The sequence below is a fragment of the Balaenoptera musculus genome, chromosome 2, assembly GCF_009873245.2.
Source record: "Balaenoptera musculus isolate JJ_BM4_2016_0621 chromosome 2, mBalMus1.pri.v3, whole genome shotgun sequence".
NCBI classification, from domain to species: Eukaryota; Metazoa; Chordata; class Mammalia; order Artiodactyla; family Balaenopteridae; genus Balaenoptera; species Balaenoptera musculus.
This window is the reverse complement of record NC_045786.1, coordinates 23,709,389-23,733,888: the sequence shown is the minus strand read 5'-3', so window position 1 is coordinate 23,733,888 and position 24,500 is coordinate 23,709,389. Positions and strand designations below refer to the sequence as shown.

Sequence of the window (24,500 nt, the reverse complement as noted above, 5' to 3'; positions counted from 1 at the left end):
CTTTCTCCCGCCTGCAAATATTTGCTGCCTCTCTGGAAATCCGACTATTTCGCGCGCGCTCCGCTTGCAAAGTCCTTAAGTAAACACGCTCAAATGACCGCCCCAGGCGGCCGAGGCACGCTCTCTCCCCCTGCGCGGGATTAGTAACTTTATGACTTCGACCCCGAGGCTCGGCTTTTCTGGTTACCCTCGGCGGGCAGCGCGCGGGCGCCCGGGGCCGCTCTCCCGGCACCTCGGCCCCGCGGAGCTCGCCTGGACGCGCCTGTCGCCAGGCTCGGGTGGGTGACGCTGGCCGCGTGGATCTCCGCTCTCTGGGTCCTGAGACCCCAGGGGTGAGCCTGGGGGTACGCTCCTCCCCTCTGCACCGCGGGCTCCGGTTCCTTTGCGGGACTGGGTTCCCCACTTGCATCCGAAGAGAGCTTCTGAGCTCCGGGGAGGGCGGGTGGGAGGGACCTGAACAGGGGGGCATGTGTTTGGGGTGTGTGTGTGTGGGTCCCAGCTTACCCCAACCCAGGAGAGAAAGTAAGGCTCCATTTCTTACCCTTTCCCCAAGAGGGCACACACACCCCGCTCAACATGACGCCTGAAGCAGCCACCTCGAGGCCTGGCGTTTCAGATAGGCCAACCCGCTCCCGCCGCCCCACGCACAGCCCAGGTACCAGCTCCGGGCGGCGGGGGATGGGCGGTGGCTGCGCTGTCGCCTGCTCGGCTCCGGGATGCTTGCCCCCAGGGTCCCAGGCATCCAGACCTCGGCCAGCCCCTTACCCTGGTGAGGGAGGCCTCGCGCTCTGCAGGAGCCCGGGGCCCTGCAGCGGTGGTGGCGGCGGCGGCGGCGGCGGCGGCAGCATCCTCCCAGGTCTCCACCTCTCTTCCTCCACCGGAGCTCCGCCGGCCGCTCCCGGGGAGAAGAGGGGACTCGCTAGACCAGGCCCGGCCCGGGGTCCTGGCTAGGGGTGCCTTCAGGTCTGTAGGAGGGCGCTGAGGCATCTCCACAGGAGGCCAGGATTAGCTTTGCGAGCTAAGGCTGAGGGGGGCTCAGGACCACCTTTCCCCCCTTTCGCCGGGCCTCGAGCCCCCTCCCCTCCCCCGCCCTCCTTCGGAGGAGGAAGCCCAGCCTGCATTCGCCGGCGAGGCGGGTCAGGCCGGCGCCTGGCCTGGCCCAGACCCCCGCAGCCAGGCTCTCCGCCTCAGGCCACGCGCCGCAGCCTCTCTCCAGCCTGGCTCCCTTCCCCCTTCCTTCCCCCTGGGTCCCGGGGCCGACCTCGGCCCTCCCTCCCCAGTATCCCCCTCCTCTCCTTTTCCCTCCCCCCCTGCTCTGTGCTCCTGGCTCTGGGGCTGGGCCCGTGACGTCAAACCCAGTGTGGCGTCGGCGAGACTGGCCGGCGCGGGCCATCAAAAGAGCAACGTCCTCTTTCCCAATTACCCACTGTCAGTCCGGGAACAGGGGCGGACCGGCTGGGAATTAAATGTTAAATACCCCCTACAGGCTGGCTCTATTACACGGGGCATCCAGCCACAGCCCCCCACGCTTCCCTGCCACTTCCAAACCACCCAGACCAAGAGGGGCTTCAAGATCTTTTATTTTTCCAAGGGTTGGGGGTGAATCTTGAGCTTACTGCAGCCTGATTCGGCGCTTGCGATTTAATTAAAATGAATAATGCCCCCCCCCCAAAAAAAGTTTTGTCTGTTATCAGAGAGGCGCCGCTACACCGGAAGGCCTCCTTCTCAGATATTTTTCTCTTTGTCTTTTAAAATCGGTCTTAGCCTCGGGAGTTAACATTTTCAAGTCCTGGCGTCAGCAGTTTCTCTCTCGGAGGATGGGTCCCTTTTACTTCCCGGGCTTTCAGTTCTCGGCGTAGAGGACCAAAGAGCTACGTTTGGGATTTTCCGCGTGGCTTTGAACTGGGGTCCGGCTAGTGTTGCCTGGTCTTAGACCGACGCGCAAAGATGCTCTTTTCATTTTTTTCGCCTCTGCTGCCATCCTTAATCTTAATCTCGGGGATTTTAGCAAAAATGTGTATGCGTTCGTCTGTCCTTGTTTATGGAGCGGTTTCCGGTGAATGTTAGAAACTAAATAATTAAAAGGTTTGCAGAGCGCCGTGAGCAGGAGGAGAGGCTGGCAGCTTGACTGGCTCTAGAGAGACGTGGTCGGAATGAAGGAAAATCGATGTTCTTTTACTGGGCTGCCCTAATAAACAAGGACTAAATGGGCTCAGGAGAAACATGGGGGAGGGGGGTTAATTTAGGGATTTTCTTCCTGTTCCGTATCTAGAAATTCAACCCTGGTTTCTAACGAACATAAGATTTAAGAAGACGGAGACTCAAGAGAAGCTCCAATTCCAAGTTGGGAAAACCCACGTTTTCACCATTTCTTCCAAATAAAATTTACTAGTCTTTCTACGAGAATTGTATATTAAAGCAGGACACACACCCCACACCAAGTAAGGCTGAGTGTTGATGTTTTTCCTTCACCGCACGAAAAGAATCCTCTAGAACTTACTTTTAGGAACGGTCTCTTCTATGTCGACATTTTTGTGTGTGTATTTGTAGGGAATTTTTATGGGGCAGAGAAGCGAAGAGGGAATAATGCCTTCAAATAAAACCCCAAATCAAGCTCTTAGTACCGTCCGTGGGAAAGCCTGCGGGAGAACCCACACTCTGTCCTCGCACACATTGCCCTGGGGTGAGCCACGGGTGGAACCTGAGTCTTCGCTTCCCGCCTGTCTCTTGCACACCCGGGCCGCGTTCTGGGGCCAGCCGGCTGCAGGAGCCTGAGCGCCGCTAGGGGATGCAGTGGCTCAAAGCACCGAGAGAGGCCGGGGAGGTTGGAGCCCGCGGGGCCGACCAATCGCGGCCCGGCCGCAGCCTCGCGCGCTGATTGGCCCCTTCCCGGCCACGCCCCGTGCGCCCCGCCCCCCCTCGCGGGGCCGTGTCTGAGACCCGCTCCCTCCGCTCAGCGCTGCGGAGTCTGACCCGGCGAGTCCCGCGTTCTGCGGACCCGGGGGAGGCCGCCGCTGCCCTGCCCGGCGGCCGGGGTGGGGGTCGGAGGAGGGGGCTGGGGAAAAACGCCGGGAGCGGGAGTTAAGTAGGGCCCTGGGCGGGGAGAAGGGAAAAAGTTGGGTAACCGGAGTGAAGACCCGAGCGCTTTTCTCCCCACCCGCTCTCTCTGTGCTGGGGGAGACAGAGCCTCTCGCCCCCTCTCCTTTTCATCCATCACTATTGTCACTCAAGTCAAAAAGCACACATTGATTACAAATATTAGGTCTGGAAAGGACAGCTGCAACAGCTGAAACATTCGAGAGGCTTATTAACGCAAGAGGCTGGGAGAATGTTGACCACGACCACCAAAGTATCACCGACATTTCAATCAAAGACAGATTTTTTTTTTTTTTTGCCCAATTTCTCAATCCCTAGGTGAGAGAGGCACATCTCCAAGTACTATGACATTACAGTTTTTTTTCCTGATCACTTTTACTTGCACAGAGACCCCACATCAATAAACTACCCCATACCCTGGATTGAATGCAAAAAATGTTTGCTCATTTTAAAAGTCTGAAAAAGAAAGGCCGCCTGTAGAAATAAACTTTATGAATGGGGCAGGCCGGTTTCCTCGGCACAGAATAACCTACCGAGCCGGAATGAATTGGCAGGAGCTGGAGCCACATTTAAAGGGCCAGAGCGCGAATTCCCTCCGGCCCGCCCCCTCCGCCCCGAACCCGGGTGCGCCTCGCCCACCCGCCCCGCCGCCCCTCCGCCCTGGCCGCCCTCCGCGGCGCCCCTTTCCGGTCAGTGGAGGGGCGGGAGGAGAGGCGGGGGTGGGGGGGGCGGTGAAGTCCTGAGCGGGTTTGGGTTGCAGTTTCCTTGTGCTGGTGATCCTGTCCCCTCCTCGCCAGAGCCAGGCTCCTCCCCCGTCGGCGCGGATGACACTAGAACCTCCTTAAGTTCCGTCGCGCCACAGCTGTCTGCGAACACTGAGCTGCCTGGCGCCGTCTTGATACTTTCAGAAAGAATGCATTCCCTGTAAAAAAAAAAAAAAAAAAAATACTGAGAGAGGGAGAGAGAGAGAGAGAGAGAGAGGAAAAAAGAGAGAGACGGAGAGAGCGCGAGACAGAGCGAGCCACGCAATCTGACCGGGCAGTTTCTGCTCTCCCAGGTCACACGCCTCCTCCTCCTCCTCTCTGCTCCTCGCTACCCAGGTTGGTACTGGCGACTTTTTTTTTTTTTTTTAAGTTTGATTTGTTTTCTCTCTCCATTTGGGAGGACTTTAAAACATTGAAAACTCAACCCTCCTCTTTTGGAGAGTTTCTGGAGGCTGGAAAGTAGGTCCTGGGACCTGGGTCCCTGGAGGGAGGGAGTTGTCGTCCAAGTTGGAACCGCTCAGTCAGTCCCGGGTTCCCGGGAGAGCCGGGCTGCTGGGGATGTATTTGGGAGTCATTCAGTCCCCCGCTGCCTCCCGGTTTTCCGACCTCCGGAGGGGGCGTGCGCGTGTGCGCGCGTGTGTGCGTCGTGTGTGCGTGTCCCGGGGGCGCGGGCGCGGGGCCGGGCGGCTCGGGGGGAGGTGGTGCCACTTCATAAACTCAGGTGCTAAGTACTTAAGGACCTCATCCAGGTCTCCCCTTCTCTCCTTTGCAGGTGACCCGGGAGAGACTCAGTCTTGGAGCCGTCGAGTAGCCCCCGGTGCAGAGGAGCCTCACTTGCAGAATTCCAGCCAGTCTTCGCCCCCCTTTTACAATTTGGTCCCCCTTTATACTCCCATACGTAATTTTTGGAATTTCTTTTTTCTTTCTCTTCTTTTCGCTAAACTACCCAGCAAAGATTAAAAAAAAAAAATCTCATTTGCTCACCTTTCCTTCCTAGCTTTCCCATTTCCCAACTGAAAACAAATCTTTAAACGACCCCCACCCCTCCGACGGCAGGAGCACCTGCAGAGCCTCGTAGCCCCCGACCTCCCAGCCCAACCGCCCTCCGTCTCAGCGCGCGGGTTCCGGGCCCGGCGAGAGGGCGAGAGCGCAGCCGGGGCCATGGAGGTGACGGCGGACCAGCCGCGCTGGGTGAGCCACCACCACCCCGCGGTCCTCAACGGGCAGCATCCGGACACGCACCACCCGGGCCTCGGCCACTCCTACATGGACCCGGCGCAGTACCCCCTGCCGGAGGAGGTGGATGTACTTTTTAACATTGACGGTCAAGGCAACCACGTCCCGTCCTACTATGGAAACTCGGTGAGGGCCACCGTGCAGAGGTACCCTCCGACCCACCACGGTGAGTCCGCCCCGGGTGCGGGGACCTCCGTCCAACTGTCCCGGCTCTCTCGGGTCGGAGAGGCAGGGAGGGACCAGGGGGTGGGGATACCCGGCCAAAGCCCCCAAGTGCCGTTGCTGCTTCATTAAAAACAACGACAACAACAAAAAAACTGGGGCCCGGAAATGGGCGAGGAAGGCGTCTCGATCGTCGCGAGAGTCTGTTTTTCAAAACAGTCGCAGCAGGCGCCTCTGCGCCACTGCGGTCCCCGGGGCCTGGCGCTCACCTGGCGGGCGCCGCGCTGCAGCCCTCTCTCCCCGCGCGGCCGCTGGTTCGGGGGCCTCGGAGATCCCGGGCGCCGGGAGCCGAGCCTGTGCCTCCACCGGCCACCGCTCCCCCGACCGGGCATCCGGTGCCGGCCAAACCTGGCTGGGGCTGGGTTCTTTCTAGGGGCTTCGCTCCCCCGGTTATCCCGTGGTTCTCTCTCTGGGGCTTCTGCCGGCGTGCCTCGGTATGTTTCTCCGGCACATTTCCAGAAAGGCCCGAGAAACGTATTTATTCCCACCGCTGTGTTTCAGCCTTTCCCCAAAGCTAGTGCATTTGGTTTTTAGGCACACCTCCTACCTCTAGGCTCTGAGGAAGGGAAGTCTGGTGCTTGACCGGGTTTTGGTGGAAAGACTCCCGTCTTAAGTTTGAGACATTTGGGGTTTCCTAGATTCCCGGCTGCACGGAATTTTCCTCCGTCTACACTTTTTGGTTGTCTCATTGCCTGCTCCCTGCAACTCTTGCCTTGCTCTCTCCTTCGGCCCTACAACAGACCCATTAGGCTCCCAAAGAAGATCTGGGATCCATCAGGGTTTCCTTTTATGGAGGAGCGATTCCAGTTGCTTTTTCTTTTCTTTCTTTTTTTCTTTTTTCTTTTTCTTTCTCTTTCACCTTGAGGAGTTCAGGAGAGTTCTGAAATGGTAGAGAGAAACCCAGCTCTATGTAGTTGGGGGGAAAAAGCTCTTAAGGCTTTCCATCTGTAAGCGTGTTCCCAAAGAAGAAATTGCAACATTTCAGGCGGAGGAACTGTGAGGCGATCTCAGTTGAGGTCTGCCCTGGTTCCCCGACTTAGATTCCGGGGTTGGGGCCGATGACAGAGCCCCTAGGGCAGCAGGCGTTCTCCTCCCTGCTGTCACCAGGTTTCAAACAATTGTTTCTGCGGATGGGGCGCTCTTTGCCCTTGTTCTGTGCAGATCAGCAGTTAAGTGGAAATGCGGTAGATGCAGCCTTAATATTATTTACTATACTACTTCCTGCATAATGTGAAGCTTGACCCTTGGTGTTCGGAGAGCTCTCCTTCCCCCTCGACTCCCCTCCCCTTCCTCTCTCTTAAGATTTTAGTTTCGGTATTGTTCTTAATGGTTAAATAGAATGTCAAATGCTGAGACAGGTACTGGATTAAAAGATCAATAAGTGTGTGGATTTGTACTTGCCGTTTAAACTTACCCCTCTCAGAGCCTCTTCTAGTCTGAGTTACAGCTGCCTTAAAACTCTGCATTTCAAACGACAGCTCTATTTACTCTGTGTGTGAGTGAAATAGACACAGAAACTGGAATTTTGTGTCTCATGGGCTCAGGTGAAAATTCACATATTGCACTGGTGGAATCATAACTCTGGGGGCATATGGGCCTGTTTTATTTTTTTCCAGTAGGATTTGGGAGGGTGAGAACGGCAGATAAAAGTGCCATCCTAGAGTCCAGCCTTGGAAACTTTCTCGACAGCCTGAGCAGTTCACTTCCCTGCAAATCCCATTCCAGGCCTGGCCAAATACGAGCAAGCAGTGAAGTGGGGTTACGTGCAAGTAACCCTAAAATGCTCCCTCTCCTCTCTTCCAAGCCCTCTCCCTGCTCTGGGCGTAGGGAGCTGGCTCTGCAGCTGGGCCTCTCTTAGGGTCCGTGTGTTCTCCTGGTTTTGAGCGGTTGTATGGCTGGGCTCACCCCTTCAGGCCTCATCCTTCCAAGCCCACCCTCTTATCAGGCTGCCTGGGATTAGGTCTGGGCTGGGGGCCGCTGGGCCACTGAAGGAAACCAATAAATCAAGTCAGGTTCCAGAGAGGGACCTCAGGGCTGTGATTCAGAAAGTGTATCTGGAGAGGCCAAGGAAGCCAGGGCCCTTCTCGCTCCATGACAGCACCTCTTGGGTGTCAGACACAGGCCCTTAATTCCCTGGATTTGATGGGACATTGGTGGGGAGATAGGGGTGAAGGGGGTGTGCTGGCCCAGGTACTGCTGGGGCCCCCAGGATCAGGGAGTGTGAGGTCCGGTGCGTGTGGGGATTGTCTTGCTAGGGAGGCTGGGGTGGAGGGCGAGGATGCCCAGGTGCCTGAAGGCCTCTGGGGGCTACTCTCACTGCCTGTCTCTCCCGGGCCTTCCCCTTTACCCACGCAGGGAGCCAGGTGTGCCGGCCGCCTCTGCTGCACGGATCCCTGCCCTGGCTGGACGGCGGCAAGGCGCTGGGCGGCCACCACACCGCTTCGCCCTGGAACCTCAGCCCCTTCTCCAAGACGTCCATCCACCACGGCTCCCCGGGGCCCCTGTCGGTGTACCCCCCAGCCTCGTCCTCGTCCCTGTCGGCGGGCCACTCCAGCCCGCACCTCTTCACCTTTCCGCCCACCCCGCCGAAGGACGTCTCCCCGGACCCGTCCCTGTCCACCCCGGGCTCAGCCGGCTCGGGCCGCCAGGACGAGAAGGAGTGCATCAAGTACCAGGTGCCTCTGCCCGACAGCATGAAGCTCGAGTCGGCGCATCCCCGCAGCAGCATGACCACCCTGGGAGGGGCGGCGGCCTCAGCCCACCACCCCATCACCACCTACCCGCCCTACGTTCCTGAGTACAGCTCCGGACTCTTCCCGCCCAGCAGCCTGCTCGGGGGCTCCCCCACCGGCTTCGGATGCAAGTCGAGGCCCAAGGCCAGATCCAGCACAGGTAGGAACCTTCTCTCCCCTCGAGACCTTTCCCCTCGTCCCCTTCCCTGCTCCAAAATCCGGGACAGGGACTAGAGCGTGCCCTCCGGCCCCTCCCGGGAGCTGGGTGGCCGTTCAGACCCTTAGAGATTTAATATCTTCCCATTCTTCCAGCGGGGAAAGAATGAGGTGTGTCCTATCTCATTCCTGTCTTCAGAGCAGAGGGCAAGTGAGATCTGATTGAAAAGCCAACCCCAAGAGCTGGGGAAGGAAAAAGACAAACAAAAACAGACCCCCATCTCCTGCCTGTCCTGCCAAGGAACTTCTGGGTGCTGGCAGTAACCTTTAGTCAGTTTCCAAGCGCAAATGGAAGGGGAGGGAATAAATCTTTAGTGTTTAATGCTAAAACGAAACCTCCTGAAACCCAAACAAACACAGGTCCCTCCTCTGACCTCCCTGGCCTCTATGTCCTGACCGTTCCCCTCCGCTCAGCTCAGAGGGGGTCATACAGTCACCAGAGGACAGCCCTTTACACAGACATGTACAAATAAAGCGTGTGTATATTTTTCGCCGGGGGCGGGACCGTGGCAAAGATAGGACACACATTCTCTGCGTGGAAAAGAAGTCTCCCATCCTGACTTCTGGGTAGAGAGGTGGGCTCTGCCCTGAGGAGGCAGTTCAATGGAAGTCAGAAGGGCTAGTTACCTGCAGTATCTTCTAGTGCTGGGAGCTCAGGCAGGGGAAGGAAGTCATCTTACGACCTACTTCCCGACTGATCTGAAGCTAGAGGGGTTAGGAAGGATGGAAAAAGATTCCCCAGGTATGTCTCTGCTTCCTCTGCTCATTCTCTCTCAGAAAAGCACACCCCAGCTAAAAGCGAGCAGCATTTTTATTCTCTTGGTGTAGAGGCTGGCATGAAAATAAACAGTAAAGCCCACACAAAGTATTTATGCTTTAAAAATGAAATCACCACCACCAATGTCGAAGCAGCTGAATCAGAGTCGGGGAGTCTCTGAGATGAGATTTCACTGTATTTTTTGAGGTGGTTTGGGGAAGATTGTCATGTCTCCTTGGGGGTGTCCATTTCAGGGTGGGCGTCTCTGTCCTGATCTGTCCCAACTGGCTACCCTCTGCCCTGTCTCTGTAGAGACTCTGTATACACAGAAGTGGTGGAAATCACTTGTCTTTGCTGGATGAGACAACCAGTCTTGAAACAGAGCCTGCAAAACCCGGGTTTAGAAAACTTCCGAGGGAGGGCTCTGGGTGCCCAGTGACCATGAGATCAGTTTCCAGGGTTTTTTTCCAGGGTGACATTCACTCCGACTGCCTGGGCAGGACTGTCTCTATTTAGTTGATATGTTTTAGCTAATCCAATTATTTTCAGACTGCTGCACGCGACAGTTGCATTGTTTATCCCGAGCCAGGAACTTTAATAGAGCCCGGATGCGGTTAGGCTGACAGAAAACTCAGACCTGCGTGTTCAATACATGAAAGTCGGCAGAGGGAGAGGGAGGTAGGCTCGCTGGTGGAGCCGAAGAGAAAGCAAGGGGAAGGGAGAACAGGGCAGGAAAGTGGCCTGGCTGCCTCGGCAAGCGGAGGGTCCCCGGGAAGCGGGGTACAGATCTGCTCACAAAAGCGGGGGCGGGGTGCAGGGGGCTCGATCCAGGCTCCGAGGCTGATGGCAGTAAGAGAACAACCTGTCCATTTTGAAGTCGGGGTGGGATTTTTTTGGGGAAGTTCTCTTTTCTGGTAGGGCTGAAAAGTTGGGGGCCAGATTGTGGTCTCTGAGGCTGGGGTGGTGGTTTGTGTAGGGAGGGGACAGAGTGACTTTTCCAAATGCCTCTCGTCCTCTGCCCTCATTTCCGCATTTGATCTCTCCCCCTCCGTCCACACCTTCTGCCTTCGGGTTTGCCTGGCTTTTCTGTCTCTTCCCTGGAGACTGGGACATTTGGGGAGGGGTAAGGGCGAGGGCTGCGGTTTCCCTAAACCAGAACAAGGGGTACCTATATACCTATTTTCTTTTATTTTTTTGGAGAGGAGAGGAGCCAGTTTAAATTTGGGTCTTGACTTCCTCCTCCTTATTCCTTTCTCACAGTCAAAAAAACCCAGAGCAGCACACCTGGGCGGCGAGGGAGCTGGGACTTTCGGGAACGTGGAGCGTGCGGGGCAAGTGTCGAGGCTCCGTGAAGAGGGGGGAAGGAGTGGGAATTCCTGAGAAGGGGATTCTCTTGGTTTTAGTGGTTGCTGGTTGCTTTTCTTTTTTTTTTCTTTAACCTCTTCTTTGCTATCGTCTGAAGGAGGAGCCCAGAGAAGGGAGGGTTGTCGCATTTTGGAGAAACGGTTGAGCTGTGGTTTAGAGCACCTATTGCTTTTTTAACGCCCGGGCTGTCCGGGCTGAGATGTGTCTTTGCAAACAAGACACCAAGCCTTTTGTGTGTGTGTGTGGGGGGGGACCATTTCTTAGCTCCCCCCTCCCTCCGCGGTGGGCATCCAGCTCCCCCTTTTTCTCTGCAGCCTCCCCTACTCCTTCAGTCCAGCCTCAGTTTCAGGATTTCAGTCGGAGGCCAAGGGGTGTTTGAAAATGGCTGTTGAGGGTTAGGAGGCCTCCCAGCGCTGTGGTTGTCACCTAAGAGCGAGGTGTCTGTCTGAGCAGCTCACAGCAGGCGGTGAGCGAGGAGAAAGAAAGCAGGAGACAGTCAGGGCCTCCATTAGGAAAACTGGTTGTTTGCTGAAGTCACAGATGAGAGGCAACAAGGAGAGGAAAAAAATAAAATAAAATAAGAAAAAGCCACGCAAGGCAATCGCAAACTTGCCGAGTGAATCAAGACAGAAAATTGCTCTAATGTGCAATTGCTGGAGAGGCAACTGTTGCTGGCTTTCAAGGTCCCTCGGAAAAGGAAGCTGTTATCCTCCCCACTGGCTGACAAAGGAAAGGAAATCGGACTAATCGTGCCAGGCAGGGAGATCCCCCGGCCCAGGTGCCCAGGAGCGGGGCAGTCCAGCCCGAGCTGCTGGGGATGGAGGGGATTTGGAGCCCGAGAAACCCCCCAGAGGTCTGGGACAAAGCGGCTGGGAGCCCGAGGCCCCTGTCTGCGCAGGATGGGGAGCGTGCCAGGCCAGGCCAGTGTCCCCAGAAGAGGCTGACGCAGCGCCCACCGGGGGCACAAGGACTGCAGGGCCCTGGCTATGCCTGCGGCCACACCTCCTCACCCACTCGCCCTCTCCTCCTCCCCGTGCCTCTCCCACCTTCAGCAGCCCCATCCCGAAGGCTTTTGACCCCAAAGGAGAGGAATCTGGATGTGATTCAGCCCAGAGCCTACTCAGAGCTGCTGGGTGCCTAGCAAATGCTCCTGGCCCATGAGGGCCACGTTTCTGTGGATAATCTCAGGGGTTCTCGGAAGGCTGTCTGTAGACCCCGGGTTAAGAACCTTTTGGAATTTGGAGCAGGAAATTGAAATCTCTCAACTCCTTAACATTTTTTTTTTTTTTTTTTTTTTGAGAGCCTGTCCCTGGGGAAAAGCCCAGGCTCAGGGGTGTAAATTCCCTGCCACCCTCATACTTGGTCTGGGGGTTTCCTAAATCTGAGCAGGTCCCTGGGCCCTGGGCTGGCCTTGCCCTCCTCGTGGGGAGTCAAGATTCCCAAGCGTCCTGCCTTCGGGTTCCCTTCCTCCACCCTTCCTCCCTTCTTCCTGGTAGTTTGGGGTCAGCCGATTAACCTCATAAAACAACTGGTAGGGGCTCATCTTTCTCTCCTACCATCCCCAAGGGCCTTCCCTGCACCCTAAAGACCCTTTCCTGACTCCTCTTCTTGGGGGCACCAGCTCTGGTGAAGCCACTGGCCCTGCAGGGTCGGGGGCTCCTCCTGGGTCCCTCTCGGTTGGCAGTGAAGCTGGTGCGTCCTTGCCAGGAGAACGAGGCCCCCCAGGAGCGGGGCAAGTTCTCCCAGCAACCGTCCTGCTCTTCTTCCTCCCGAGGAAGTTGAGAAGAACTCTGTGAGCGAACTCCCCTCCTCCTAAAATGGTATCTGGAGGGATTCTCTCCCAGGGCTTTCCCTCTGGAGGTGGGTCCCGTCACTCTCCAGCCCCTGGAGTGAGTGCTGTTTCAACCTGGCCTGGCCGGTTTTTTGTTGATTTTGTTTGTTTGTTTTTTTTGGAAAAAGAGCAACTGCAGGCAAGTCTTGGTTAATGAGCCAACCCAAGGGCCTCCCCACTGCCCTCCCCCCATAAACCGGCCTCTTCTCCTGATCTTCTCCTCCCTCTGCCCCTCCCAACATGCCCCCTCGCTCTGTTTCCCTCCCTCCCCATCTCCAGCTTCCTTGCCTTCAGGATTGCTCTGCGTTTCCCTCCAACCTTCAGACTGGGGTCTCAGTGGCTGGAAAACCACAGAAAACCTTGGTTTTTTTCTAGAGAGTAAAAAAGATGATGGGGGACTGAATGAGTGGACCCTGCTGGGTCTTCATCTATTCCTTGCCCGCCAGGGACATTTACAGTTTTATTGGAAGTAAAATCTAAGGCCCTCGGTGCTAGAATCAATCAGCCGATTGATCCATCTGTTCATCTGTTGATTATCTGTTTCTCTATCTACCTATCGATGAATCTCTCCTTTGGCCCCATCCTAATCTTCATTATTTAATCAATCCGCATAGACAGACCTGGTGACGATAATGGGTCATCTTGGTTTTCCTCTGAGGGAAGCGAATGGAATGTTGTGCTTTCGCCATCGTCTGGGGCTCAGGGTTTTCTCAGGGAACCGTTTCAAGTTGAAATTCGCCTTCCTCCTTGGCTCTGCCTGACCTTCCCCATCAAGTCAGGTAGGCCCAGGACGAGGTTCTGCTGCTTCTGATTCCTATGCTGTTTCTTGGGCTGGGAGCCGTGTGTGTGTGTGTGTGTGTGTGTGTACACGGGGAATGGTTAGGCCATGAAAGGGTCACATAGTAACTCTTTTCAACTCAGGAGCCACCTTCAAGGAAGCTGGGAAAGTTCCCCAAAAGAGGAAAAAAGAGATAGAGAAAAAGTTCTCCATTTAACTTTCATTCCCTAATTCTGCTGGCAGCTTTTCTGTGTGTTTTTCTTCCATAAGTGACTTACGTGTGATCTTGCTTCCAGAAGGCAGGGAGTGTGTGAACTGTGGAGCAACGTCTACCCCACTGTGGCGTCGAGATGGAACAGGGCATTACCTGTGCAATGCCTGTGGGCTCTACCACAAGATGAACGGACAGAACCGGCCCCTCATCAAACCCAAGCGCAGGCTGGTGAGTTGTCCTTGGGAAGCACTGGCCCAACACTCTCCATTTTGTGTCTTTAACTTCCTCTCTTCAGGAAGAAGAGCTTTCTGCTGGAAATTGGCAGGACGGCTCAAAATCAGCTTGCTTGGGATAGTTTTTTTTTTTTCTTCTTTGTTTTCTTTTTTTCAAATTAGATATACAGAAATGTCCACCCCCCCCCCCACCCCTACCGCCTTTCTCCCCCTCCATGGTTCTTAAGTCACTTATCACATTTTTAAGGATGCTGACTTCTGGGTTATCAAATCTTAAATGTCTTCACTGATAGAATGATTGCTTTAACAGGACCAGGGTGACTGATTTAAGATGCATTGATAGTCACGGTTTCACAGAGGAATTTAGTACGGGGATGGAGTGTCCCAGGTGCCACCCAGAACTTGTTTCTGAAGTCATACAAGTGGGCTCCTAAGAAGTAATTACAGTCTCAGGGTTGCCTTAGTGCCACGGATGAGATCTCATGTGCCAGGGCTAATTAACTGAATTTCACAAACAGCAGCCATTGGACTTAATGGAGTTTTTCTTCTTCCTTGGTCTGAAGAATTGAGGAATTGCCACAGGTAATTCCTGTGGGGAAAACTGTGTGATTCCTGTCCTGCTTCTTGGTTTCCCCTAGTGTCTGGTCTTATTTTCCCTTTGAACTCCTGCCGGTCGGGTGATAGTTTCCTCTCTCCCCCCTCTTTGTCCCCTTCTTAAACCTCTTGACCCCTAGGAATACTTGAGAAAACCTGGCACTGGCAAGCATTTATAAGGAAAACTAGCCTGAGAGGTTCATTTGCAAACTTGTCTTTGGAATCTCAGGCCAGATTGAATAGCAAGTGTATGTAACAGACAAATAAAAGCAGGCTTGGCAAATGATAACTGTAACCACAGTCAAGAGATCAAAATGCTTTTTGTGGTGATTCACCAAGTAGAGAGGGGAGGAGGGGAATTTCCCCATGCAAATTAATGGATGAAGCAGCATCCCTCAGATTCTAAGGTGGACCCTTCCCAAATCCTCTGCATTCTTTTTGAAGAATTATTTGTCTTCTCCATCAGATTTTAGTGCAAATCAACACCTTTCACATCCTCTTCAGAAGAAGGAAAATCTTTCTAGGGATGGCAGTGCCCACATGACTTTAATTTTTGGCAATCCTAGGTCTCTAGGCTTTATTCTTTCTCATCTTTGCCCCCTTCTCCAGCTCTCTCAACCTTCCCCCGACTTGTCCCCATGCTCTTTGGTACTTTTTTTTTTTTCCTTTCTCTCATGTGCAAAGCTAACTTCCTAGGAAAAAGCTGCCGGATATCTGAGCTCTGGAGATAACTCATAAACAACAACTCAGCTTCCCCAACCTAAACATCAAGATGTTTGAACGTATCAGAACAAGACGTGTTTGAAAAAAAAAATGGCTGGAGGTGTTAGCACAGAATGAATATGATCGCACCACAAAAGAATGTTCTGAATCACTCAAAACCTGGTCTTAGGAAAAAAAAAAAGAGAAAAAAAGAAAAGAAAAGAAAAACAAAAGAAAGAAAACTAACAACAAAAAACTTCTTGTTAAAATAAGTCATGGTACCATTATAATTGGACTTTTTTTTTTTTTTTTTAAGGTAAAAGTAAAGAAGGAAAAAGAGAGCAGTAAAGTGTCAGACCCCGTAGTTGTCTGGTTGATGAGCAAGAATACATTTGACATTTTCTTGGGGTTTCTTCTGTCTGGGTAGATTGTACAGGAGGGCTGGACTTGCATTTTACATAATTTTGTCTTCATTCACCTTTCATAAGAAATCTCTAGAACTCTGAGTAATAATTACTTTTAATTCTAGAGTTCCTTTGCTGTCACATGTGAGGCTGCCTTCTCTTTCTTGCTCACCTCTTCTGGGTGTTTTTTTATTTTTAGTTCCATAGAATTCACATGCTCCAGAGAAACACTCGGGGCCCATTCAGGATATATATACTTATATTTTTAGCCCATAGATGTATTTGACTTCTGAATACCTAAAACTTTCTTTTTGTTCTTTCCTATATTTCCTGTCCCTCCTTCCCTGCTCTGTCTCTCCAGTTTGCTGCTTTTGCTCTGCACATTTGCAGACTTGCTGAAGACCACCCCGCACGCCCCCTCTGTGTAGTTAGCTCTTCTATAGATGCATATCTAACACTGAATAAACTCGTGCAGGAAATAGAAGGGAAGACCCATAGAATTTTTTTCCTAGTGTTGCAAGATTTTCATAAGTCTCACAACTAGCTTGCTTTATTAATATACTTTGTCTTCTGCTAGTGACCCAAACAGTGTGACTTAGAGGTTCTGTATAAATTCTCATAAAGTCTAAGCCTGTTTGGATTCATGTTACCTTCAATACACTGCAAAGGGCTGCACCATGAGCATGGTTATTTGGAACTCTTATTTTATCGGTTGGTATTATGCACTTGTACCATCCCTTCCCAGTTGTTGGGCTGGGAAATCCGGTACTTGAGTAGATATTAGTCTATTATATCCAAGTATTTCTTTTAAAGGGGGAAAACCAGTCCAGGGCTATAATAATAATCATATGATAATGTAATTGTCAAAATCCTTAAGCACCGATTTCATATATCATTTTCCTCCCAAGAGTACACAAGAGCAACGGTTAAGTCTTAAATTATCATGTTTCATAAAGGCAGGTGGACCAGAGGCATATGGGATAAGAGACAGCACTCTTGTACTGCAGTTAATTATTTTCCAAATGGACAACTCAAAAGTAGAACCTTCTCAGTTATGAGGGAGAAGGGCTGTTTTTCCTTTCTAGTTCCTCAGAACACAGAAACTAAGAATTACTAAAAACAAACAAACAAACGGAAAAAGCCACAGCTCTGCTATTTAAACCTGTGGTAAGGGGCAGCATCTCTGTGGAACAATTGAGTAGCTTTGAAAGGAAAGGAATCAGCTTGGTTCGTTCAGAATTGCCACTGGGTTTTCAATATCTGACCTCTTCGGGTGTTTGGCCCAACTTCTTGCTGGATAAAATACTGATGGAAAAGCACGCCCTGATCCTTGTTCTTTTGTTCCGTGCTTTCCTAACCATGCCAGAATTTTCTTTTTTTTTTTTTAAATTTTTATTTATTTATTTATTTATTTATTTTGGCTGTGTTGGGTCTTCGTTGCTGTGCAAGGGCTTTCTCCAGTTGCGACGAGCGGGGGCCACTCTTCATCGCGGTGCGCGGGCCTCTCATTATCGCGGCCTCTCTTGTTGCAGAGCACAGGCTCCAGACGCGCAGGCTCAGTAGTTGTGGCTCACGGGCCCAGTTGCTCCGCAGCATGTGGGATCTTCCCAGACCAGGGCCCGAACCCGTGTCCCCTGCATCGGCAGGCAGACTGTCAACCACTGCGTCACCAGGGAAACCCCAGAATTTTCTTGATCACAGATAAAGACCAGCTGAATTCTTACTCCTTCTCTTGTCTTTGCTAATATTTTTAAGTCCCAGAGACCGAAATAATTTTGCAGTTGAAATTTTCTTTTTATGTTGCAAGGGGATGTGAGGAGATGAGAGATACATGGTTACAAGTGACCCAACCTCATTTCCTTTCAAAAGTTTTTGAGCTGAAGTTTTCTTTTTTAACGTATGGACATAGGAAACAGTCCCCTTATACATTTAAGTGTGTCGAAAAGCGAAAGAAAAATCTCCCTTTTAAAGGAAATGAAGGCAGTGACACAATCAAATAATGAAAATTCAGCTTGGGGCTGACATCTGACCTGTAACCATTTTGCTCTGTGAACAGCAGATAGGAAGCACCTACTTTCAAGAGGGTGAAATGAAATGAAGTTAGGAGCGGGGCCAGTGTTCCCGGTGGATTGCAAAATTCCTTGTTCCTCTCAGTTCGTCTCACTAACTGAAAGCCACCTAAAGAGGATGAAGATGGCTGTCCCCACGAGTGATCAAATCTGAAGACGTGGGCCGTGCACATTTAGGATGCCTGCAGATTGGCTGGGGTCTTGTTCCCTTAGGATGTCTGGCTTGGTGCTTTCTCCGTGGCCCATCCCGTGTGTGCCAGCCACACATGCACAGACGTTCTCGCATTCTGTCAGCACTCTGCCCTCCTTATCATCCAGCGTTTCTTTTTTTTTTTTTTTTTTCTAATGTAAGGGCTTGGGTGCTCTTATAGCTACTTTATTTATTTATTTTTGACTGTGTTGGGTCTTCGGTTCGTGCGAGGGCTTTCTCTAGTTGCGGCAAGCGGGGGCCACTCCTCATCGCGGTGCGGGGACCGCTCTTCATCGCGGTGCGCGGGCCTTTCACTATCGCGGCCCCTCCCGTTGCGGGGCACAGGCTCCAGACATGCAGGCTCAGTAGTTGTGGCTCACGGGCCCAGCTGCTCCGTGGCATGTGGGATCTTCCCAGACCAGGGCTCGAACCCGTGTCCCCTGCATTAGCAGGCAGATTGTCAACCACTGCGCCACCAGGGAAGCCCCCAGCGTTTCTTTATTTGGGATCTAGAAAGCGCTTTTGATGCTTGGGTTTGTTCTTCCTTGGCTCTTGGTCTATTGTGATGACCAGTATCCTTGTTGAGAACTGCCTTTCTGGGCAGTTGCTCTTGAAAAAGACCTCCTGTAGGCCTGGCGAAGGAAGCCACTGAGAGCCTGGTACCCAAACCAGTCTGGTTAAGTCAAAATTGCTACCCATAAAAATGAAACATCTGGCAAACTTTGTGGGGGAGGGAGGGGGGCTCGTTATGTCGGTGAGGTGGTGTCGGCTTTCTCATCCTCCCGAATCCTTCCCCAGGGGACAGTGGGCTCTGTGCTGACCACCGGACTATGGTCTGACCTGCTCCTATGCCAGTGGATTGGCTGTATTTTTCTTCTTGATGCAGCTTCTGGGGATCTTTATTACTTTCATGTGGGCCACTTGCTAGTTTTGATTTCAATGATAATTTTTTTTAAGTCGGTCTCCGTAGTTCTGCAAACCCATTTAACATTTGTTTTGATTTTTATCCTCCCCTCTCTTCCCGCTCCCCAGTCAGCAGCAAGAAGGGCAGGTACGTCCTGTGCAAACTGTCAAACCACAACTACGACTCTCTGGAGAAGAAATGCCAATGGAGACCCTGTCTGCAATGCCTGCGGGCTGTACTACAAGCTGCACAATGTAAGTGTCCTGGGCACCACCCCCGCCCCGACCCCGAATGGCCCCCTTCGGATGATGCCCTGTGCACAGCTTCCCCCTTCCCTGGTCCCCTTTCTGATTTAAAAAAAAAAAATTTTATTGGAGTATAGTTGATTTACAATATTGTGTTAGTTTCAGGTGTACAGCAAAAGTTCAGTTATACATATATTATATCTATTCTTTTTCAGATTCTTTATCCATCTAGGTTATTACAGAATACTGAGTAGAGTTCCCTGTGTTCTACAGTAGGTCCTTGTTGGTTATCCATTTGAATCGCCCAATGACAAGGCTCAGAAAAGGCATTGCAATAGGACCCAGTGTAGGAAAGGACTCGGCACAGCGTAGCCTTGCTGAGATTGAAGGCTTTAAAGCAGATGACCCAGCCCCTTAGTTTGTATTAGAAACAGTACGCGTGGTGGGCCTGGTCTGGGTTTTTAAGGGGAGAAAAATCTTTCTCTTGGAAAAACCAAAGTCACCAGTCATATTTTGATGTTTCCTTGACTTTTAAACATTTTGCAAAAAAAAAAAAAAAAAATAGAGAATGAGCCAGAGAGTGAAGAGAAAGGTAAATAGGATTGTAATGCACGGCGCAAGAGTTCAGGGCAATTCAGTTACTGAGGGGTAAAGAGGCTTGGTGAATTTTAAAAGGATTCTCTGAATAAAAGATACGAGATGAAATGGCTGAGAGATTTCATCTGCTGACTTTGTCCCCACCAGGAGAACTCTTGCAAAGCAGCCGACGGAGGTTATCCTTACCAGGGAAAAGAATGCTTTTCTCCTTCTAGATCACATTAGCAGAATGATAATTGTCAGTCAGTCACATGGGTTTGGCTGTGTCATTTTTAATCTTTCAATTTGGGGGTCCTCCCATTTTGCAATATGTTTACCTTTAAAAAAAAAATTTCAGCTACTTTTTTTTTTTTTTCCCAGCAGCAACTCTGGCTGACAGGCCATGACCCTTATGAGGCCAGAAGTTTATGTTGATCCCAGAGAAAGAATTTTCTCTCTGTCTGTATGTCTCTGTCTGTCTTTCCCTGTCTCTCTCACATCATCTCTCTGGCTCTGTCTGGTTCTCCTGAAGTCTCTTGACCAGTCTGATTTTGGTAATGTCTGGGAGTGAATGGGGAAAGGTGGAGGGCTTTGCTCAGAACCATTCTGGCAGTCAACACATGTTACCCAGAAACACCTGGGAATTGGGGAGGAAGCTTTTTTGGTTAGAGTTTTTGAATCACAGGAGAACTTCCCAGGGTGACCCCAGCAATCTAGTCCTTTTGTGCTTCTTGGGAATGAGTTGATTTGTTTCCCGGGGACCCCCGTAACACTAACCTCCCTGCCCGTATGCCATCCGCTCTCGAGAGGAGGGGCCCGGCGCTGACGGAACTGGGGTCTTACTACAATCCATCGCTTCTCTCCCACACATCCTCAGACTGTGGTCTGTGTACATTCATCAGCAATGAAACCCCAGACCCGTTTTCACTTTGGGGAGTTTCCTTGCTTACTGCCGTGGAGAGAAGCAGATTTGTGATTAAAATCTGGAAGATTTGGGGCCTTAGGGTTTATGAGCTACCCAGTGGTTGGTACAGCCGATAAAATGATTTTGGGGTTGTAATGTATGGTTTTGCAAAGAACTTTCATGTTACTTGATTACATTTGAGCCTCAAAGAGTCCCATGATGTAGACAGGGCAGAAATTATTTTGATTTCCCTTTTACTTTAAGAAATGATGACTCAGAGAAGTAAGGAACATGGCTGATGAAGGAGAAGGGCCAGGATGGATTTCTGAATTGCGAAAGGCCTTGCAGGGAGATCAATACCCTCAGGACTAATAGGGAGGAGAGGAGAGTAAGCACCTTCTCATTTTAGAATATACCAAAGTTCTGTTCAAAGTAATGAATTGCGTGTGTATATATACTTCTTTCCTGTTTCCACAGAAGTATAGGAATTATGAGAAATGAACCAGCTGTAAATTTCTTTGACTACCCAGCCACAGTGAGATAGGCTGTCAATTGTGTCCAATCTAAAAAAATGTCTATTTCTGAAGAATACGAATTTCTCATTAAATCAAAGACAGGTCAAGGAGCCTTCTTCACTCCTCACTCCCACCCTATTCTTTTATTTATTTATTTATTTATTTATTTATTTATTTATTTATTTATTTATTTATTTTTGGCTGTGCTGGGTCCTCGTTTCTGTGCGAGGGCTTTCTCTAGCTGCGGCAAGCGGGGGCCACTCTTCACCGCGGTGCGCGGGCCTCTCACTGTCGCGGCCCCTCCTGTTGCGGAGCACAGGCTCCAGACGCGTAGGCTCAGTAGTTGTGGCTCACGGGCCTAGTTGCTCCGCGGCATGTGGGATCTTCCCAGAGCAGGGCTCGAACCCGTGTCCCCTGCATTGGCAGGCAGATTCTCAACCACTGCGCCACCAGGGAAGCCCCCACCCTATCCTTAATTAGCTCCTGACTTCACGGTCGGGCCCCAGTGGCTGGGAGGTAGAAGCGTGCTCATCCACCAGAGTGGTTCTTCTGCCTTCTCTGGTTTAGTAAGAATTCACAGAAGGAGGCGGATTTATTGTGTATTTAACAATAAGAGATAATAATCTATTAACATTCTCCTCTTGTTGTGTTTTGTTCTGCCCATCGAGATACCATGCACGACCTAAGTTAGTTCCTGTCTTCTTATCTAGGTGTGTAGATAACTACCTATCTCAGTATCAGTGTTGGGACTAGTTATCTGGCTTTGTGTGGCTATCTGTGTAACTAGATATTATATTTAGATACCTGGCTCTGTGTATCTAGGTATCAGCGTAAAGAGCCGTGTGTCTAGGCAGTATCTTGGGGGAGATTCGATGTGACAGTAGATTCCTATCGCCTCTGTAGCTGCATCTTTATCTTGATTATGACTTTGAGGAAGGAACCCTGAGATGTTCTTTGGGCAACGACCTTTAGGTCCTCTATCGTCACTCACGAGGCCTTCCTGCACAAGGGGGAAAGCAGGTGTCAGTCCCACGGAGTGGTTCTGTACCCGTCTCCAGGTGACCAGCTCAGGCCCAGGAAGCTGTGGGTTTGCTGCTCCCAGTAGCGTTGTCGGAGCCTGGCTTTCTTGGCTGCTAGATTCTGTCTTCCTTAACTATCTCCTTCTAGCTTTTGGAGCAAACAGGCAGATCCTAGAGCCGTGAAATCTCCTCTTCCTCCACCCTTGAGGACCCTGGAGGAAGGAGTTGTTTGTTCCCCAAGGAGTCAGGAGTGACTGAGACCCTGACCTTCCCTCTTTGAGTCCCTTTGCCCATTTCCCCAGAAACATGGCCAGATGTGCTGTTGGTTTGCTCTGCGGGGCAGATGGCTGCTATTGAGGTCAATCTGATTCTGACTCCTCGTGGGGAATGATCTCAGTTTGCTTTGTCAAGTCCCCTCTCTTGATTCTTCTCCCCACCCCCCTAAAACAAATGTGTATTCAAAACAAAACACATGAGGCTTATCAGAAAGAGAGCGATGGTCTGCTGCCCCGGAGACGGAAGACTAGCGCTTGCCTCTGTCTCTTTACTCAACTTCAGGCCTGGTCTTTGATTTTTAGGAGGAGAGTACTTTCAGGCTAGCACAGGGCTTTGTACCCCATAAGTGGATATTAAATTCTTGTGGATTGGTTGTTTCGCTGTTTGTCTAGTAAAAAGTGGATAGTCAGGACCAGGTAGAAATCGCAACTTTCAATCATCACAGTTGCTGTGGCCTGGGCAGGAGCTTATGTTTTGGAAAGACACTTTGTATTAAATTATGACCCCAGAACTTATACATTTCAGGGGAAGATTTTACAGTACCTCTTGTTTCGAAAAGTTCGTTAGAAGAGAGACAACCAGACATTACTTTGAAGAGGGAAGCAGTCCTAGCTTCTCAAGGCAGAGACAAACACTGAAGATCGATTGCCTTACAGTACTTGCGAAGTCCTAACACAGATTTTGGACCAGTAGACAAGATATTATTTCCCCCTTGAAAATCCCTCTGTTGCCTCCATGCTCATGAAATAGTCTAAGGTCATTCTAATGGAAGAAGACAAGTTATTATATTATATTTTATTTTATTTTTAAAATTTATTTATTTATTTATTTATTTTTGGCTGTGTTGGGTCTTCGTTTCTGTGCAAGGGCTTTCTCTAGTTGCGGCAAGCGGGGGCCACTCCATCGCAGTGCGCGGGCCTCTCACTGTCGCGGCCTCTCTTGTTGCGGAGCACAGGCTCCAGACGCGCAGGCTCAGTAATTGTGGCTCACGGGCCCAGTTGCTCCGCGGCATGTGGGATCTTCCCAGACCAGGGCTCGAACCCGTGTCCCCTGCATTAGCAGGCAGATTCTCAACCACTGCACCACCAGGGAAGCCCAAGTTATTATATTTTAGTTAGCAGAGAAATACAACCATCTTGGGTGGGTCTCTAGAATATGGTCCTTGGAGACAGAAAGTTCCCTGAGGCAAACTTTCCCCCAAATGATTGGTGCAGATGAACATAATGAATAAGCCCTGCTTGGAACACCTTACCTGTGGCCTCTTGGTTTCTGAAATTGATAGAGGCTGACAGACCCCCACTGCAGAACCCTAGCCTGCAGGACCCTGGGTCCCTGGGAAGGAGGCAGGAAGGTGGGGAGGAAGGGGCCCCCTGAAAGCAGATCCCTGATCTGGGGCAGTCAGAGGAACCCGGGTTGGGGTGTGAAAGTCTGCACTATTTCAGAGCCAGCCAAATAAAGTAAAAAAAAAAAAAAAAATTGATCTCTGTTTAGATTAACAGACCCCTGACTATGAAGAAGGAAGGCATCCAGACCAGAAACCGAAAAATGTCTAGCAAATCCAAAAAGTGCAAAAAGGTGCACGACACGCTGGAGGACTTCCCCAAGAGCAGCTCGTTCAACCCCGCCGCCCTCTCCAGACACATGTCTTCCCTCAGTCACATCTCACCCTTCAGCCACTCCAGCCACATGCTGACCACACCCACGCCGATGCACCCGCCCTCCAGCCTCTCCTTCGGACCTCACCACCCTTCCAGTATGGTCACTGCCATGGGTTAGGGTCCCTGCTCGATGCTCAAAGATCTCCAGGCGAGAGTCCCTCCAGCCCCTTCTACGTGCATTTTCGCAGGAGCAGTATCATGAAACCGAAACCCGATGGATCTATATGTTTTTGCAGGCAGAAAGCAACACGATGTTTGCCACTTGGACAGAGGAACCCACTGTGGTGTCTGTGTTCTCACTCCCTGGATCTGGATACCATTTGTGAATAAGCCATTCAGACTCATATTCCCTATTGAACAGGGTCTCTCTAGTGCTGTGAAAAAAAAAAATCGCTAAACATTGCATATAACTTATATTGTAAGAAATACTGTACATTGGAAGAAGAAGACTTTATTGCCTCTGTCAAGAAGGCACGAAGGACGCCATGCATTTTAAGGACGATGGGAGAAAATAAAGTGTGGAAATTAAGAAGAAACTAGTTCTGATATCCAAATGGACAAACTGCCAGTTTTGTTTCCTTTTCCTGGTCACAGTTTGATGCATTAAAAGAAAAAAAAAAAAAAAAAAAAAGGAAAAAAAAAAAAAAAAAATGTTGTAGGCGAATCATTCGTTCAAAGCTGTGGGCCTCTGCGTAGGAAATTCTATCACTCCGGGCAACGCGTTACACTCCCAGATTGCCATGGAGGGTTCAGTTAGACTTTCCTAGGCCTCCATGCTTTGTGAACAAGTCCCTGTAATTGTCGTTTGTATGTATAATTCAAAGCACCAAAATAAGAGAAGTTGTAGATTTATTTCATCATATTATACAGACTGAATTGTTGTACAAATTTATTTCCTGCTAGTGTTAAGAACTGCTTTTTTTTTTGTGTTTCCTTCTCTCTCAATTTTTGGTTGAATAAACTAGATGACGTTCAGTTGACCTAAGGCGGTTTTGCTCCA

The 24,500-nt window shown here is 50.9% G+C and overlaps 1 protein-coding gene across 5 annotated transcripts in view; it reads left to right on the top strand.

Annotated features, from left to right (window-relative positions):
- Positions 1–24,121, top strand: part of GATA3 (GATA binding protein 3) — a 29,408-nt gene extending 5,287 nt beyond the window's left edge. Inside the window, exons 1-7 of one of the 5 annotated variants that reach the window (XM_036843567.1) lie at positions 4,015–4,196; positions 4,633–4,758; positions 4,858–5,262; positions 7,674–8,210; positions 13,294–13,439; positions 18,436–18,561; positions 23,334–24,121. In XM_036843567.1, the coding sequence (XP_036699462.1) occupies positions 5,022–5,262; positions 7,674–8,210; positions 13,294–13,439; positions 18,436–18,561; positions 23,334–23,618 (1,335 nt within the window). In that variant the 5' untranslated portion in view covers positions 4,015–4,196; positions 4,633–4,758; positions 4,858–5,021 and the 3' untranslated portion in view covers positions 23,619–24,121. Of the gene's footprint in view, positions 1–4,014; positions 4,197–4,396; positions 4,511–4,632; positions 5,263–7,673; positions 8,211–13,293; positions 13,440–18,435; positions 18,562–23,333 lie in introns of those variants that run through there. The other 4 variants (XM_036843568.1, XM_036843570.1, XM_036843566.1 and 1 more) reach the window with 4 other exon arrangements.
- Positions 24,122–24,500: the final 379 nt, after the last annotated feature.